General features: G+C 36.9%; 1 protein-coding gene across 50 annotated transcripts in view; it reads right to left on the bottom strand.

The window, feature by feature from the left end:
* LOC136841573 (longitudinals lacking protein, isoforms H/M/V-like) overlaps nucleotides 1-18,985 on the bottom strand; it is a 131,829-nt gene that overhangs the window by 110,522 nt on the left and 2,322 nt on the right. For all 50 annotated transcript variants that reach the window (XR_010854006.1, XR_010854008.1, XR_010854009.1 and 47 more), the window contains exons 2-4: nucleotides 17,955-18,037; nucleotides 15,868-16,761; nucleotides 15,186-15,278 (exon numbers count right to left, since the gene is read on the bottom strand). Coding sequence is in view for 39 of the 50 variants with exons in the window: in XM_067108623.1 (XP_066964724.1) it covers nucleotides 15,186-15,278; nucleotides 15,868-16,761; nucleotides 17,955-18,032 (1,065 nt within the window). In the remaining 11 variants the exon portion in view is untranslated. The remainder of the gene's footprint in view (nucleotides 1-15,185; nucleotides 15,279-15,867; nucleotides 16,762-17,954; nucleotides 18,038-18,985) is intronic.

Genomic DNA, 18,985 nt, shown 5'->3' with positions numbered 1-18,985 from the left:
CCAGTACCGAATTAGTAATGACAACATAACTTCAGTTCCTGACAATGCAACTGTAGGAATGTAAGAACATACTACATAATTTTAGCAAACTTTGGTTCACAGCGCAGACTATCAAAGGCTCCTAATGCCCATACAACTTAATGTATGAAAAAATTTTTTGCACTTCTTTAAATACCCAAACACTTTTATTCACTACAGACACTCCTCACTTAACCCAGTTCTGTTAGTAAGATTTAGTTGGGAAGTGAGGAGCCACCCATACTGATATTACAAGCATTCTGCACTGGAGGTGGGTGGTTGATGTCTACCATCTTTAGATATTTTTTAATGTCATCTTTGCACCGTTTATAAAATTTTTAATAGATACTGTACTGTATTTTCAAATTTTTATACAGTAGGGTACAGCAGTACTGCACTGATATAATTGTTAATAAAATTAAAATAGAAATTTTTATAACAAAATTTATTTAAATACTTTTATTATGTTAGCTGTATTTCTCGCGTCAGGTGGGAGGACGATAGTGTGTGAAAAGTATAAAATTAATAGGATCTTTTAGTTTGCACCATCTATTCACCCATCCCTTTTGCGTGGTTTGAGCGTCTATAGTTTTCCATTGTTTTTTCTTCCGTCCACAAATGGGGAGGTGGCAGGGGACACAATAGAGAGGTATTTAAAAAATAAATTTTATTATAAAAATTTCCATTTTTTAAATGAATCTTACCTCTCTATTATGAAAGCTGATTCCTGCATTGAGCAAAGGGGGTGGGAAAGGTGTGATGACAAATTTATTAGCCCAGGAGAAAACCATAAAATTCCACCAGGAATGAGATGTTACTTACCTAATAATTAGAATCCATCTGTTGGTACTGTCACCAAGCGAGGACTAATTCATTAGGTAGCAAACCCTTTGAACAAAGCTGAAGGTTCCTTGCTAGAGATACACCACTCACACTCCAATGCAAGTGGGACACAAGGCCTTGTGCCTAAGCCAGCAAAGCAACAACGGTAAAAAAATGAAGGCTCTCACCTAATACAGCATAGGTACCTTCGTGTTCCCCAAACCTCAACAATTTCCTAACTAAACAGGAAAGGTTTAAGCACAGCTATCCTAATTGTTACTTAACTAATTTTTACCTAAATTTGCTTGATCTTGTCATGATTATCTTTCAGTGACCGAGTGCCAACCTGTACATGACACACACCAGGTTGGCCAGCAATCCCCTTCTACTCCTGGACATACTCTGCTTCCCTTTAGTTCCTTTGTTGGGCGAGTCAGTAAAGTTGTGTCGGTGACCCTAGGTCTTGGCCGGGGATCCTCCGGCCACTGATGAGGTGAGAATTTATTTTCTGGTGATAGAAATACATTTCTACAGCTATATTAACGATTCCATTCAACAAGCTGTAGGTCCCTGTTGCTAAGTAACCAATTGGTTCTTAGCCACATAAAAATAAGTTTCATCCTTCAGGCCAGCCCTAGGAGAACTATTAATCAGCTCAGTGGTCTGGTAAAACTAGGGTATACTTACTTTTCCTTGTACCTCCAACGCAGAAGGAGCGTCATGGTGTGGCTAGGTTATGGCTAACAGGGAGGCGGGGCATTGGCACTTCCTCTGTCACAAGGGGGAACTCGAAACAGGACTAAATTGGGCAGGTAAAGCAGCAAGTAGCCCTAAACTAGCTACATTGCTTCTAATTTGCCAAGCCTCATATCCTGAATAAGGGGAGCTTTGAGAGGAGAAAATTTTGAAGAATCATTACTAGGAAAATAGGGAGAGCGGCAAGGGCTACTATTTGAAAGGTTGTGAAAAATTAGAAGCTTACTCCTAACCTCACCTCCTGTCCAAGGGTCAGAAGAATCTTTTCTGTCTTTTCCTATTCTTATCTGCTTTTCGCATCTGCTTATACTTTAAATAAAGGTTCATTATTTCATCTGACCAACCTAAAAAATTTATCATAGCAATCGTTGTCCCTATATTTAACACACTGGTTGTGACTGTCATAAACTGAATAGTAAAGCAGGGTATGAGCCCTCTCACTTTAGACTCAAAACAACTTGTCTGTCTCCTCTTGGGAAGATATCCTATATAATGAAAAAACAAAAAAAACCACACCAAATTCAGATAACTAACTAACCAATGAAATCATGTAAACACTCTAATGCTTCCTTGCAGGCCAATGACAGAGGAAAAACTGAATGGAAAACTATAGACGCTCAAACCACCCTAAAGATATAGGCCAATTGAGACCGTTCAAGCTAAGCAAACCTATTAATTTTTTACTTTTCACACAGTATCGTCCTCCCACCTGACAAGGGAAATACAGTTTTCATACTAATAGAGAGGTAACATTCATTTCAAAACATTAATTTTTTATTTTTAACCGAAATTTTTGTTTTATGTTTGCATATTTAAAAATGTATAAATTCACTGTTACCAGAAGAGATGAGGGGGAGTGAAAGGAGGTGAAGGGAGACTCTAAGTAGCAGGGGTAGAAGACTGAGATTGTGTGGCCGAGATGAACCCATGTTGGCAAGTCAGCTTAATACACATGCACACATACACAAAAGAGTAACAGAGTTTGTTGAGTGGCAATGAAGTGCCTACAGTAGGTCTGTTTGTCTGCTTAAAAAATAAAAATAAAAAGAGTGTTGTACAGTACACAGAAAGGCCAAAGAAATGTGTTACTCATAAGATATGCCATACAAAATTTTAAAAATCCTTAGGCTGTCCAAGCATCGCTTACTTGACCTCAGGCAATGTCTAAATACAGACTGAAACCTTGAGTATACAAAGTAATGCAATGTGTTTACTGATAAACAGATTTAAGTTAATCACATCATTTTATCAAAACTTGGAATACGAAAATGGTGTAAACAAGCAGACATACAGACACAATTGCCTAAAGTTCCAGCAGATTGCACATACTGCATAGTAATTGCAGTGTGTACAATACCAACTGCTCAGAGAGTTGGTAATACTGTAAACCCAAACGGTTGTTAAGGAGGTTATGTCATTAAGTGAGGAGAGCCTGTATATACAGGCAGTCCTCACTTATCGGTGGCGTCAGCTAACGGCGATCCAGTTTTACAGCGCTTAGCTAACGGAGTTGTTAACCCGATTTTCAGTGATGTTAAGGGTTTTTCAGCGTTGGCAAGTGGTTTATTGGGGCCAATAAGCAGGTAATTGGCGCTTACGAAGTCATAAAGGCCATTTATTACCATAATTATTAACAATTTTTGGTTAGCAGTGCTCGGCCACGAACAGAAGCCCCCGCCGTTAACCAGGGACTGCCTAACTACCAAATTATAGTCTAAAAGCAAGCTTTTGTGCCACAAAATATGACTTCTGATCCAGAGATATATAAGCAACAAAATAACTTTCCAAGCAATTTGTTTTCAATGAGTATGAAATGTCTTTTCATGAAATTTACATCAATATTCATGGGATTGTCAACAATTGACTCTGTGAAACTAAATTAAATAAATTATGTTTTTAGTAACAAACACCATGGCTTTCAGCTAGCAACCATGACTGCCTCTTTTATTAATGCCTACAATACCAATCCTTTGGAATAGATACAGTGAACTTTCACTCCAGTATCTTCAGCCAAGACCTACACAATAAATACAAAATACTGTACACTTAATATTCTTAGTAGCAGGCACCCATTCAGGGGTCAAGTGGTGTTTAATGGAAGTCTGAAGCAGTTTTATCTACTCTTCCTACCAATTTTCACTTAAAAACAAGACAGCATGTCTCTTTATTGATGTGCTGTCAGCTCCTAGCACATAATGAGAGAGCTTAAACTACTGTGTAAAGTGTGTGAACCATTATTGTATTTTAAAATTTCACATCTACATGTCCTATTCTTCCAACAGAATTTTTTTTAATGCAAATATAGCCAGAAACAGCACTGCATTTCCAGATTCATTACTCATCCTAGACACTTTATATACCAATGTTTGATACAAAAATTAAAACAAGGCTATGCTATAACTTTCTTACACTCTCTTAACCATATTACTAAATATATAGTCCTCCAATTTTTGAACTGAATTGATGAACAACAAAAGGCCCTATAGTCTACATTTCAACATTTAGAGAGATCCCATAGATAAGAGCAAAGCCATATAATTTCTTTAGAGAGATCCCACAGATAAGAGCAAAGTCATACAATTTTTAGCTTTGGCTAGATAGTTTACATTTGTCATTCAATTTAAAGAGATTTGCATGAATATACATTGCTTCTAAAAAGTAGCCCACCAAAAATCCATCAAAATAATCCAGCTCATAACTTCCGTTCCTACTGATTGGCGAGTTGTTTTTCATGTTATAAAATATCAATTCTTTCATACCTCAGTGATGATTGATGGAGTATTTCATACAAATTCACTAATTCAGTTTCAAATAATTTCTTCCATCAGTAAATTCAAAAGGAATTTTGTCATCCCATTCCAACATCTGCTCTAGATTAAAGGAAACAAATCCACAACTTTTCCTTATATTTTCAATATTTATTTTAATTTCCAATATCAAACATATACTGTACAGTAATACAGGGTATGTTACATGATAATATGAGATTAAGAAATATAATTCAAACAGATAAACCAAATACAGCTTCTTATGACCATTAGGCTTGAATCTGAGAATCTGATTTCTAACATTATGTTCACATGAACACTGAAAACCAGTTAATGTCACAGCCTCAGAACATGCCTGTATCACATCAACAAGCATACAGATAAATTTTGAACCAAAACCATTTCATAACTAAAGATTCAGAAATCATCAATGGAGTATCTGCACAACTACAGTGCTGCTATCACTAATAACAACTCTAAACTTCAATTTACCAGTCAATCAAGTGCACAGTTACTGAGGCTAATCGTCTAAATTGCATGTGAAAACCAAGAAATAGTAAACCCTGTAAGCCATTTTCATGGAGATTGCGTAAATCTTAGGGTACCCACTATTTTTTACTTTGGAATGTCAAAGTTGCCTTAGTTGTAGAATTTTTCATAATACGAGAGCAAGCAACAAATGTACAGCCTTTGACCAAAATGGTGATAAGGAGACCTCCATGTAAGCAAATACATATTGATACAATGGAGGATCATTATCAGACATTAGGAAAGATCTCAAGTACCTAAACAACAAGGGAAATGCAGCACACCGAGGTAGTGTAAGATAATGTGATCTATTATAATTTATATACAACATAACATTTCTGATGCAGGTGGTTACTGACTTCATGGCAATTTGACTTAACTCCACCAAAAACCTGCCTAAAACAATAATAAAACTATTAAAACGTCTAACTCGACCACAACCAAGTGCAATTGTCAATACAGTACGCAATGTAGTAGCATCACACCTGGCTAAGGAATAAACTGAATCCTCACGACAGCCTTATGAACACAGATTTCACACCTTCAAACCAAGGGAGAGGAATCAAACTCTTCAACTGATACAAAAATGCAACTTCTCTACGATAAATTCATACAATCCTAGACGGTACTGTACGTGGCAAAGCAGCTTAAAGACACAGCAACTGTCTACAACCCACACCAATCTTCAAGCAATTCAAAGCAAACAAGTAACTCTGCAAGGAATTAAGCAATAAGACTGGCAAAATGCTCTAAGGCACCAGATCTTTGCCTTCTTTTGGTCAGAAACAATAAGGAAATTGCATCGCAGTCAATACATAATACACACTTCGCAAATTACGCTACTTGAATTTTTTCTTATGGACAAACCCCACTCTTCTGCTTTGTTAATTTTAACTCGTTTCTCCCTGCCAGGACTGAGAAATGGCTGGAGAATTCTGGTGGGAATGAAAATCCGGAGGGTGCAAAATATCAGTGCACGTGAAATGGCCACCACAAATGATCAACTGAATTTTCCTTACTTATGATAAGGAGTTTCAATTTTATGAACAGTATCTGGTTGATTATAAACCATTACTGTGACCATTGCACTCTCAACTAAGCCATATTACTTTCATGCAAAGGGAACTAGAAAAACAACCTTTGCGCAAAAAAAATAAAAATAAAAACTCAAACTGAACGTTAAACATTTCTGAAAATTCAAGTACCAAGATTTTCATTTCATAGTGAGTTTTTCCTTTATTTCATTAGTATAAAATATTCCTTTCTCTATATATGTATTTTGCATTTTGACATAGGGTAATATGTATATTTATCTTTTTAGCATAAAACAGTACATTACTTTGAAACAAAAATACACTAATGCATATATATATACACAGTACATATCCTTGTATAATTCATTCTTCTCTATCCACATACTGCATAAGCCTTACCCTAAACTTGCTCTGCCCGCACAATATCACCAATGAAAATTGGAAGCTAAGCCAAATCTGCTAATGTTAACACCAGGAAAATCTCTAAGCTTCAAAACTACACCAATGCCTATTTGCTTAATCCTTTGGATGCCACAGTCGACACTGGTTTGCAATGGTAAGCATTTCTTTGAAAAGTAATGTTGTCAATGGTGGTATATGAATGCTGAAAAAACTTGCCCCTTTCAACAATCAATTCCAATTTTCCTTGATCTTCCAATAATGAAAACATGTATAGTTTTAAATACTGTACACAAAAATATAGCATCTATTTGTTGCGAGTGGGAAACGTGATATTGCCCACAAGGTGCACAAAGCAACAAGAACATGACATCAAGGAACTGACAGATTGACTAAACATTAAACGAAAAATAACATTTCATAAAAACTGAGACATAGAGAAACCTAATGTTTCTTTAGTCTGGCAAAATGATAATTATGTTTTCCTTCTTTTTCATACTTCAGGAATGACCAGGCAATCAAAGGTGGTACCCAAAGACTTAAAGCATGTGACAACTCCTTAACTAGCTACTATATATATATAAATATTTCAAAAAGTAATAAAAAGAAAAAAACCAACTGACTTGGAGCATCTTAGAATACCTGACATTTTGATACACACAGCAGCAAGCAATGAATTCCAGTGACTGAACACTTATTTTAAATGTTTAATTAGTAGCCTCAAAATAATTTTGCACTCTACATACTGTGATGATTTTAAATTGTACACTCGACTTATGGAAATGGATGCTTGCTACTTAAACACAATATATGACAATTCAAATTCAATAAACATATACTGTATATATGTAAACATAGACATACAATTAATGTATCGTATATCTACATAAATACAGTAATAAAAATGTACTTCTCAATAATCAACTACAATATACAGTAATTCAAAATCAGAATTGATGAGTTTTACACTGTGCACTAAAAACTAAAAAGCCAATCAGAATGAAAACTATTAGGCATAGATTCCCAAGTAGAATACACTGAAGACAGCAACCCACTTGAAAGTTACCTGGTATTGTGGTTTTGATTAAAAAAGAAAAAAAAAATAGATAAAATAATGATGTACTGTGTGACAAGTTTCAGCACTTCTTCAAACCATTTTACTATACCTTTTCACAGAAAGTTTGAAGACTACTTAATGTGGTCAACAATTACAACTCCCAATACAGTCTTTATTTCTTGTATACACTCCCACTTATATTAGAATATCCAGTCGAAATAAAAGGCAAATGTTTCCTCTAGCAGACCAATTAATTACATAAGTTGCCTCAGTTTTGCAAACAGGATATGCCCAGTCAAATAAGTACCAATTACAATCATGAGGAACAACTGCATTTTCCAAGCCACAATGAACACTATTCATTTCACAAAACCCAATCAATCACATGTCAACCAAATAACAGTTTCATAGGGAGTATGACAGAGTGAAAACCTTTCAAGTGAGGCTTCCTAACTGCAGGAAGAGATGGAACAAGAAAAAAGGATCAGCTGTCAATCATAATACAAACCAGCTAAGAGGGTCATGGGCTTGCAAAACGTTAGGTTGTATTGGCAAGTAGCTGCCACAGGATTGCTACTGGGCACTAACTGACAACCTCAGGAATGAATGCTGGTACCCCAGCAAGCAACATCATGGATGATGTGAAATGAATGCTATGATATGGTGGATCAAGGTGGTTTGTGTGTTCCTCCCTTCTCAGTGACAATTCTCATCCAAAAAGCAATCATTTGCAACATTTGAAATACATCTCTTACACAGAATTTAGTTCAAGTAGAATAACACTTCCATATTCTTGGTCACAAAACGGAAATTCCAAATTGTGTTCGCAGGCAAAGAATGAGGAAGACGCACATATCTTGCATGCCTTCAACTTCAACACTAACAAATCTGTCATTTATCATAATAAACCCTCATTATCAATCGATAGGAGGAGGAGGATGCTGCTTTCCTGAATATTTGTTTCTTCCAGTTATTCACATGAAGGAAAGCAGAACGCTCATGTTTGCAATCCCAACTGCTATAACTATGCAAAGCAGAAAGTTCCCCTCATGAGAGGAGACTGCAACTAAGGCAAGGATGGCAAAGGTAGCAATGGTCAAATCTCAGGCGCTTAATGATTAACTTATGAAATCCAGGGCAAAGGTAGGAATAACTCAAGAAGAAACCATCAGGCACTGAATGTTTGTCCTGGGTAAAGGATGAATGAGGCTTGGCCACATCTGGGATGAAGAATTGCATGACAGATGGCCAGTTCATAGTACCAGGCAAGGTATGGAGTTGAATGGCAGGGTTCAGTGTCTTAAGAGTCAACTAAGTAAGGACGATTCCATGAAAGGTTCATAAAGAGAAACTAATCTGGTTCTTTTAAACTAATGTTCAGTGACCATTGTAATAGCACAGTATAAGAAATTCCTGCTCAGAGGGTTGGTGACTATGTTACAAGCTCCTGGAAAAACTGGGAACCTGGGTTACATATTGGTCTTAAGCCCAGACAAAGCTTTCAACTAAACAAGGAGAGATGTCCATACTGAAAATGATAGTCCTGGTGGCCATGACATCAGCATCTCTCCCAACTCCGTGGCCAAGGGCTGACCAGTGACTGAGAAAAGTAAAGGTCTAAGAGGCCTACAGAACTGAGCTCAAGAGGTCAGCAGATGAGACCTCGGAAGGATGCATCCTTCCTTTTGAGTATGAAGTTTGTAAGCAGGTAAAAGAGAAGTAAAAAAATATTAAGCCTTGGTAACATCATCTTGATTCTCACTGCCAAGTACCATTTCTTGCCATTTCAGAAGGGCAAAGCATTCCCTTCAAAATCCTCTCACGGGTGTCCAACTCCTCAAGTCACAAGCAAATGATGGGTGAGAGACTGGCAAGATCATCACTGTATATCTGATAAAACCTTTGGAACAGCTGGTGAAAGTTATTTGGCAACTCACAAGGAGGGTTATGAGTGAGATAAACTTTATCATCAGAATACAATTATTTCCATGTAGAGGATTCCTCATAATCTTAAATTTAACTTGGCAATGACAGCCGTTTCTACCACCCATGGTGTGATGAAATAATTGCAAAATAATTACAAACATAAAATCTAGTATTACTCTGCAGAAAATACCAGTTACTTATACTTAGGTGGCTGCAGATGTGTTAAAGCCAGGACAACTACAATTTCCCTCACAACCTATAGAGGACTCATCCTGAGTGAATGACCCTCCTCAGCTCATTTTTCATCAAAGTATTCCACTAGAAGAATTGAACCTCTTTCTTAGAAGGAATGCAAGGAGTGACCGTAGTACTAAGGGACCTCAGAAGATCCGAAGGACCTGGAAGAATGAGCTTTGGGCAAACCACAAAAATTATCTGCTGCACAATAATTTGGGCAGTCAAGCTGGACAGATTACAGGTGAGCTAGAGGGTCACCAGAGAAGCAAAGACAAAGATGCTATAGTTCACAGGCTCAATCCTTTAACAAGTTATCCTACATGTTCCAGGCCTGGAGTAGTGACAAGCCTTCAGCATTTTGCGTACATCCCCATGAACTCTCATGTTGGCTTCAGAAGTGGCATAAGGAGGAACCACTTTCCCTCACTAGGTGCTCTCAATCAATGTATCCATCTCAGCCTTGATAGCCACAACAGAGGGCTGTCATTAGGCAGTGAGGTAAAGGAATATCCTCAACCTCTAGCATGCTAACAGGTTCTAAAGCAAAAACGCAATGAGCAATAGTAGGGTAACGAGTTCTACAGCAAGAACTGAATGAGCACAAGTTCTGGGAAAATGTGGTGGAGTTTCTCTCTGGGGGCATCCATGAAATCATAAAGACTCCAGCGATGGGCTTAAATTATTGGGTGAAGAGAAAAGGCAAGACTGGAAGCATCATCCTAAGAAACCTGCTCCTTGATACAGATCTGAAGAGGGAGACACATCCAAAGGCATATATGAACTCCTCAGGAAGAAGAGGAACAACTATGGCATGTCACACACCATATGAAGCAAACACTGTTCACTATGGCAAGACAAATATAAAAAGAGAGCTTTTGTCAAGCACACATAAGACAAAAGCACACATAACTGAGCTACAACTTCAAAATAGGCATACATCACCTAGTATGCTGAGGCAAGACAGGAAGTCAAAAGCCAATAACAAACAAGTTAGTTAGTTATAAATGATTTGTTTAACCAGACCTCTGAACTCTTTTAGGGTTCTTCTCAGGCTGGGAATACCAAACAAGTAAACAGCAGAGCCAAACATAGAACACTAGCTCTCGCCCACTATTCAGATTTTTAACACCCTGCACCCCACCTGTTCAATTCCTTTTAGTGTACTTTCATGACAGGAAAAATGGATATGGTGAACAGTTAAGTGTATTGGTGCAAGTTACCAAGTCATTTTCCTCAGCTAAGGTGTAATTTCCTGATTTTCCTCAGCTTAAGAGTAATTTATAACTGATCTTCCTCTGCTATTCAATAGGTCAAAGGAAGTAAGGGAACATCAGATACTTCTATTGATTATTTGTCACAGGCTTAAGAAGAAACACTCACTAGGTACATAGGTCAAAGGAAGTAAGGGAACATCAGATACTTCTAATGATTATTTGTCACAGGCTTAAGAAGAAACACTCACTAGGTACAAGTTACTAAGTTATTAGGTCCAAAGATGCCAATATTTCTGACTTATGATCTCTAAGAAAGCCTGCAATATCAATTATAAAATATAGCCGTATGTGAGGTGATTGGTTGAGTCATTTTGTGTTTACACGAGGCATTTCTAAGATGATAACTCAGACACGCAGCTGACAATATCAGTGTGAAGTATTTTACTGTACCTCATTCAGATTCTCCACTTTATATACATAATTCTCGAATGAGGTTCTCCACTTTATATACATAATTCTCAATCTTCAAGTTTCATCCTATAGTCAAGAATGTGCCATGCAAGGCAATGTAGATGTTAATCCCCTAACGGGACCCTTCCTAGAGGCCATATATTGCCACTATATATAAGTTCACTGTATGTATACAAGTTAGGGTAGCAACAAATACAGTCTGGGAAAACTTTTACATACTTTATTCTAGTTGTGCACTATTAAAATAATGAACCCATAATTGTAATGATACATTAAAAAATTAATGACTAGGGAACTTTTCCTTGGTCTGGTGATACAGTGTTTTGTGAAAACCCTGCCCATGCCCCCTCACCCCCCAGCCATTTCTGAAACAAAGAGAAATGGTAAAACTGTCCCTATGATGACTACTGCTGCCAATGCTCCACCAAGCATTACTGCTTATGGTGTGCATTAATTATGCCATCTAAAACACCTCTGTTCATCAAACCTCTATACAATGACAAAGCCTTCTTGGAATTTCTGTCTCCATGGACTTTGGTTCTGGCCACTTTCTTCTCTATGAACTGTTTAGAATTGAGATAGATTTACACTTCTGACGTTTGAGTGGCAAAAAATTGTCCTCCAGCCTTTCCCTTCTCACATATTTCTTCATGTAATTTTTTTTTTATTCAATTTCATCCATTCCTTTAAAATTGCCTATATAACAGTGACTATTCCTACTTACATGGGTATGAAAGTCAGAACTGTCCTTGTTCAGGGCCTCCACACCTGTCATTCTGTTAGGCATATGTATCACAAGAATTTTCCTTGAGCAAAGGCTATAAGACTTCTTGAAATGGTGCATAGGTGGGCCATTCCTTCACACCATAAGCAAGCAGGACAGCACACAAGCATTATAAAGTCTATATTTTTACAAGCAAGCTGGACAGCACACAAGCATTATAAAGTCTATATTTTTACAAAGTAAACTTTTGAACCTCAATCATTAAGGCATTTGTATAGTGCAGGGAGATCTAAGGCAAAGAAAAACAAGGGTCAATAAATGAGTCATCATTCACTGTGTGTAATTGTGCTCCTACTGGTAACCAGGCAAACTAACAATTTGTTAAACTAGTGTATCATCCAGACCACACCACTAATATCTATGAATCGCGAAGAGAGAGAACTCCCACCCTTCCTCAATCCACCCACAGCAGACATTCTCTCAGCATAAATGTGCCTGCACAAACTGATAAGGAACTGCTGTCGACAGAAGGGCTAGGTCCAGTCAGCAAATAATACTCCACTCTTAGTATTATTACTAACGAGAGCCACTTCAAGTTGCAATATCTCATTCAAAATATTTTGTGAGTATTTGGCTTCTCTAACAGATTAGGAGACCAGTAATACCAAAACCAGTTCATCAAGTGGCATACAACTCACTGAACATCATCCACAAGCTCCACCTAGGGGACCTCAAGAGAGACTTCTACTAATATACAATTCTCTCTTAATTATTCAAAATATACTGTCATCTCCCCCAAAGTATTTCCACATAAAGGGGTTTGTGCCATCAGTCCACCTCGCGTGGTGCGATGTAGGCACTACTAAAGGTTGTTTGCAGTGTCAGTTCAGGCCCTAGCTACAACCACTTTTTAGCCATTACCTTTACCTCCATTCCCACTTCCTTTCTTCTATCACACTGACCAGTCACTCCATCTCCCTCTTTTCACTACCGTAAGTGCTGAATGGCTGATAGTACCCAATGCTTGGCTTAAAAGCCAAATTTTCATAAATCAGTTTCATAATCATATACTGCATTTCACCAATTTCCACCTGCTTTTAATTATTTAAAAATTCATCCTTGTCCAAGAAATATGGTGCCTGATAACTTTAAACAATACAAAATCATCCACACTGCTGTAAATCCAACCCACTGTAGCCAGAGGCCTGGGCTCCCTGCACCTTTCAAGGGTACACACAACTGGGTCATAAGTCCATACATAAAGGGTTTTAAAAATTCACAAAGATCTCAAGGCTATGATATTAGCGAATAAATCTGGAAAATATACCATTTTTCTGCATGGCAGATCTTATACAAAAAAAATCTTCTCTTCTCTGGAGAAAGCATACGAAAGCTAAACTTCTTCCCTCTCGCATAGCCTGCCTTCTAGGTTACCAGCTCAGAATGAAGTTGATAAAGGCAAAGAGTAAGAGGGATTGTGAAATGTTGATCAAATTTCTGAACTTGTAAAATATAGAGAAACTGGCTCTCTGATAGCCTATGTTGGTCTAGCCAACATCGTATTTTTAATTTTGTGAATTACATGTACTCCAAGTTAATAAGACAATTAGGATTTATGTTCTATTCCCCTGTACATAAACTGTATACAGTACTGTATTTTCCAGGCTGTTTATATAGCTTTATGGTGCATGCCATTTTTCATGTTTCCCCACCACTACATCTAACAACAATGGGAACCCAGTCAAGAAACCCATTTAATCAACACCATTGTCAAAAACCACCCAAAATCTAAAGCAAAACACCCTGAATACTCATTACCCTCACAAAAAACAAAATTACAAACGCCCCATTTTTATCATTAGTGCTCAACCACCCATCCCCAAACCTTATATTATCAATGCTTATCTGATGTTTCTTCTCTAGAAACCAAGGCCTGATTTATTACGCTTCTCTGTGATCTCGGCCTTTCCACTGGTTGCTAGCCTGTTATAACTACATTTATTACCCTAACCTACATATGCTTTTATCATTCTCACCTAGACACCAAACCATCTCAAATGTCCCATGTATATTTTCCCGTAACAATCAACTATCACTTATTCGTTTATAAGATCTGGCACCCTAACCAACCATGAATCTCCCATATTTTGTGTACATCTGCCACGCAGATTTTTAATCCCTCCCCATTCTCCAATTCATCAGACTCTTAATCTAACCTCTCCTTGACTTTTCAAGACCATCAAACTTCTCTTTTCCAAACCCATACTCCTCAGGCCCTTCTAATGATTGATGCCCTATGTGATGTGATGTGAGCATTTTCTGTGGTCTTCTTCACCAATTTCTAATAATTTATCATCTTGATGAATATAGTCCTCAAAAATCAATTCTAAATGATAAAGTGGGCTGCCATCCAAAGGTACTAACAGATAATTTCCATAGTAAAGTGCCAATTGCTATATAACTGAATTCTTAGGTATAAACTCATCAATCCCTTTATAAAAGTGAAGCATAACCATACAGAGCATCTTCTGAAGCAAATATTGATATTGTAAGGGTATTTCATTACATGACATTACTTCTTCAATGCACATCTAAAAAAAAAAAAAAAAAAAAAAAACTATACTAAGAGAAATGGAATGCAAACTGTTCTTGGCAAATTTTTCTGCATTAAGTATGGTGACTCAAAAGAACACTGACAATGAAATACGTATGGTGACTCAAAAGAAAACTAACAACGAAACAGTCTTGAAATTGTTAAAGAAAATCATTTACAACCAAGAACAAGCTACTCTACTTGTACTGATGCTATAAACTAAAAAATCATTGATTATGCAATTTATGGCAGATGTCCAAGATTTATAACAATGCCAAAAATGCAAAAGCTTTATTAAGATACCATAAAACTATATGGATCTGAAATCAAACCCAACCAAAATTTTGCTGACTTTCAACTTCTAGGTTACACAAGTCTTTAGAAGAGAACGCTTTGTAACTGAAACAATTAAATATTAATTGGGCTAATCAACTGTGCCCATTATACATGATAAACTGCTTGCCCTTGTGGAAGAGAACATTCTTCCCTATGGTGGTCCATGCCTCTTTCTTCAGTGGGCAAGAACACAAATTAGCATTCCAAATTCTTAGTTGCTCTAGTTAATGCCCAATCAAAATTCCGGAAGTAACCAGAAATGGTGATGCTTCACTGTAAAAACAACAATTAGTAACACTCACCCCTGGTGGATTTTCTTGCGAGGTAGGCGGAAAGCCTATTCCAGGAAAATTGCCTGGCAAGGACTGTCCGTCTCCATGCCAGCTAGACACCTCCTGAGGAAAGAAAAAGAAAATGCCTCCTTTGAGCATTAACAACACTAGCCTACTTGTTTAATCTTTTTTTATTTTTAAATTTAAGACAAGGTTACCAAAGTTCTCCTGTTGCAATACCTCATATATTACAAAATATGATACCAAATACTGTACAGTACAAACAAAAACCACCACACAACTTTACACATAATGTAAGTTTGCAACAATGGCAAAATTGCAAAATTTGTGATACATCACCTGAAATAAGCACAAAAATAAAAATGAAGTGCTGCCTACCCAGCACATTTCCATCTAGTCTCCTAATATAATCTGTAAAAACCTTTTGAAAACATAAGAAAAAAGGCAGGAGAAAATGAGTAACAAAAAAGGCAAAGGAAAAGGAGGGAATTATTTGCTCAAGAAGTGATAAATACAAGTATACTTCTAAGATGCACATGATACCTTTAAGTGGTTTTGCCAAAGGACAACAGTACACAACCATACTTAAAGAAAAAACTATAAAAATAACATAGGGAAAAAGGTCACATAATATACCGTTACCATGAATTAAGAGATTGTAGAGTTCCCTGACATATGATTCTCAACTCACCGGCTGGAAGCCTGAGGGTCCCGCGAAGGACTGGTGGTAAGAGGCTGAAGTGCCGGCTAAGGCACTGGACGCCGCTTGCTGAAGGAATTCTGGAAGGTCATTGCTCAGCTCACCCCCTACATCCCCCTCCTCTTTAAAATTCTCACTACTTATACTATAAGTGTCCCTATTGGCACCATCTGTTTCATCATCAGTCATTTCCACTTTCACATATGGAGTCTCTTCCCCTCTAAACTGATTACCCATTGGCTGGGAAATTTGATCACCTAATTGTTGAGCAGATTGTAACGATGATTGCTGCGATGACTGGTGGGGTATTTGTGCTTGCGAGTGTGTGGAGGAGGTCTCCGCCGGCGAAGAAAGGGGACGGTTATCACGGTCTTCTGAGGCATGAGACTCCTGAGGGGTTCTAAGGGGGGAAGGGCTTAGCCGCTGAATTCCAGGGCTCTTTGGTCTAGAAGAAGGAGGGGGAGGGGTATGCAACTCCCCCAAAGAGGGTCTTACATCTTCCCTACCATCCTCACTTTCGTCTCTACGTTTTCTTTTTGCAGGGGGACTACCACTACCACCGTCTCTACGACTAGGAGCACCAACACTTCCCTTTTTAGAAGGGGGTTCATCATCAGGTACGGCAAGTCCTTTTATTCTAAGGTTTTCTGCAGCCTTTATTAAAGACGCTAAGTCACTCTGTCTCACATTCACTTCACCAAGGTACATATAGTCTAGCAAGGCCTCTAGGTCATTACTTTTGATGTCTTTCAGCACTATAACAGGGCTCTTGCAAGCAGTTTTCTCAAACATGGCACAAAAGTAATCACTACACGTCGACAACACCAACTTGTGGACACTGTAGAATTTGCCGTCGCATGCCAGGGTCACATCAGTGTAAGATTGCTGTTAAAAAAAATTGATTCAAAAGTAAGAGTACATAAAATATCTGTCTACAGTCAGTATAAAAAAAAAAAAATCTGACACAAAAGTACACACATATATTTGACTCTTATACTACTGATAATTTTACCGTACTACTGATAACTTTACCAATGTTAATTTTTTTTTTCTAAGAACTGATCATTCTGACACAAATTAAGGAGTCAAAATCTATATAGCAATTTTCCAACCAATTGACTTGTGCCTCTCTTAAAAAAAAAAAAAAAAAAAAAAAAAAAAGCCTTAGTGCGAGAAAATGAATTCCTATAAATTCTTGACTAGCAAGCAAATATACAAGTGAGAGTTCTCACAAATGCCTCACTTCCAACAGCAAAGCTACCCAATTAGTCTGCTTCTTTTACAATTCCTGTTATCAATAATTAGAAATACCATTCCATGATGAAAATAAACCTGCTACAGACCATATAATTCAGAGGTCAATCATAAAGAACACTGGCTAATCCCTAACCCCTTCAATGTGATCATTTTACTTTTTACTCTAAAGAATAACGCTTTTTACATCACAGTGACAAGTTTTCCGATACAAAAAATTTTCAAGTCTTACACCTCCACTTGATTTAATTATTATATATTAATAAAATCTCTTTTTGAACAATAACACGATCATTTTTTAAACATTATTCACCACGATTAAACATTAACACGGTTACTTTTTTCAAATGTTCTGCAAGTTACTGGATGAAGTGCACTGCACAAGGGTGCAGAGTTGTTATCCAGTGCACTGTCTACGACTGCCAAATTTAAGCTTTCCCATGAGACGAAGTCACGAAATACCTCTGCTTTTTCTTTTGTCACTTATTTTTTAAGTCATTTGTTATTACCTAACGAATGACACTTAAAATTCCTCTAGAACAATACAATTACATTGTTGCATATGTAATGAATATCTATATTTATTGGCTTGTTGGCTTATCTTTATTCTAATTTTCCTCTACTTTTCATTTCAGCAAATTATGGGCATCAGCTTTTGATGTCATAGTCTTCTAAGCCTTGTATTTGATAAATCATAAACTTACAAAGCCTATATGAGCACTATTCAACAATGCCTCAACAAAACTAATTACTGTAACATCCAACTACATGAACTTTTATCTATTTTCAATTTACTGCAAGCTAGCCAAAACTAACTTCCTTACCTTGTCCCTGAGCACGCCCAAAATGTGGAGAAACGTGGAACGATGGTTGTTCCACTTCAAAGAAAGTAATTCCTCCATGGTACCTATTATGAGAAAAAATTATTAATGCAAGACAAATTTTTAGGAACCAATCAATTACACAAATTATGGAGTATCTACAAGAACATTAAATACTCCCTCATATTTCTTGGAAAATCAAACACCTAACATTAGTCACTATCAACACAAAAAGCTTCTACTCAAGATAAAATTGTATAAATGCCCCTATAATTGCAATAAAACGACTGATATGAATAACAATTTCATTTTCTTATTAAAAAAAATTCAGGTTAAGCTATATATCATGGAATCACCACAACTACGGTAAAAATGCGGTTTGGGATTACTCATACACAGAACTTATAAAATTTACAGCTTGTGTAACTTTAAAACATAAAAACTATAAAAAAATGAGTGTGACAGTAGTTTAATGAGCTGCAAGCATAAATATAAAAGGAATAATAATTCTACCCTGACAATAAATAAGCCATCTCTATGACTACTGTTCACATTAATATTCTCACCATAATACAAACTAGTTGATATTAGGTTCCACAAAATGTAAAATATTTAACAGTATTTAGATATATAAGCATGCATACCACATACTTAGACATGCCTAATTTTTCGTCTATAATGTACAGTTATGAGAAACTGGCAGAATGCAAAAATAACATGTTTACATTTCACCTGTTACCTTGTTCGAAGGAACCTATCCAGTCTTATAGACTAACCATTCAACTTTTTTCATCTTGTAACAGTTAACACTAACCGATAACTGTTTATGTCAAAAAACCTTTGATGTGATCCCTTTCATATTTTGTCAATTAATGACTTTTCAAGATTTTTCTAAAAATATTTACACAACTGTTGAGTTAGTGCATTCTTTTTCAATGATGTCTACAAGGGCAGTGTAGTGTTCAGAGTGTTGAAAAGCCAGTGTATTCAGGAAAGATCGACAAGGTGATGCACGAGTTGCTTTAACGTCAATT

This window comes from Macrobrachium rosenbergii, chromosome 9 (assembly GCF_040412425.1).
Source record: "Macrobrachium rosenbergii isolate ZJJX-2024 chromosome 9, ASM4041242v1, whole genome shotgun sequence".
Taxonomy (NCBI): domain Eukaryota; kingdom Metazoa; phylum Arthropoda; class Malacostraca; order Decapoda; family Palaemonidae; genus Macrobrachium; species Macrobrachium rosenbergii.
Note: the sequence above shows the minus strand (reverse complement) of the source record. Positions and strands in the feature narration are given on the sequence as shown.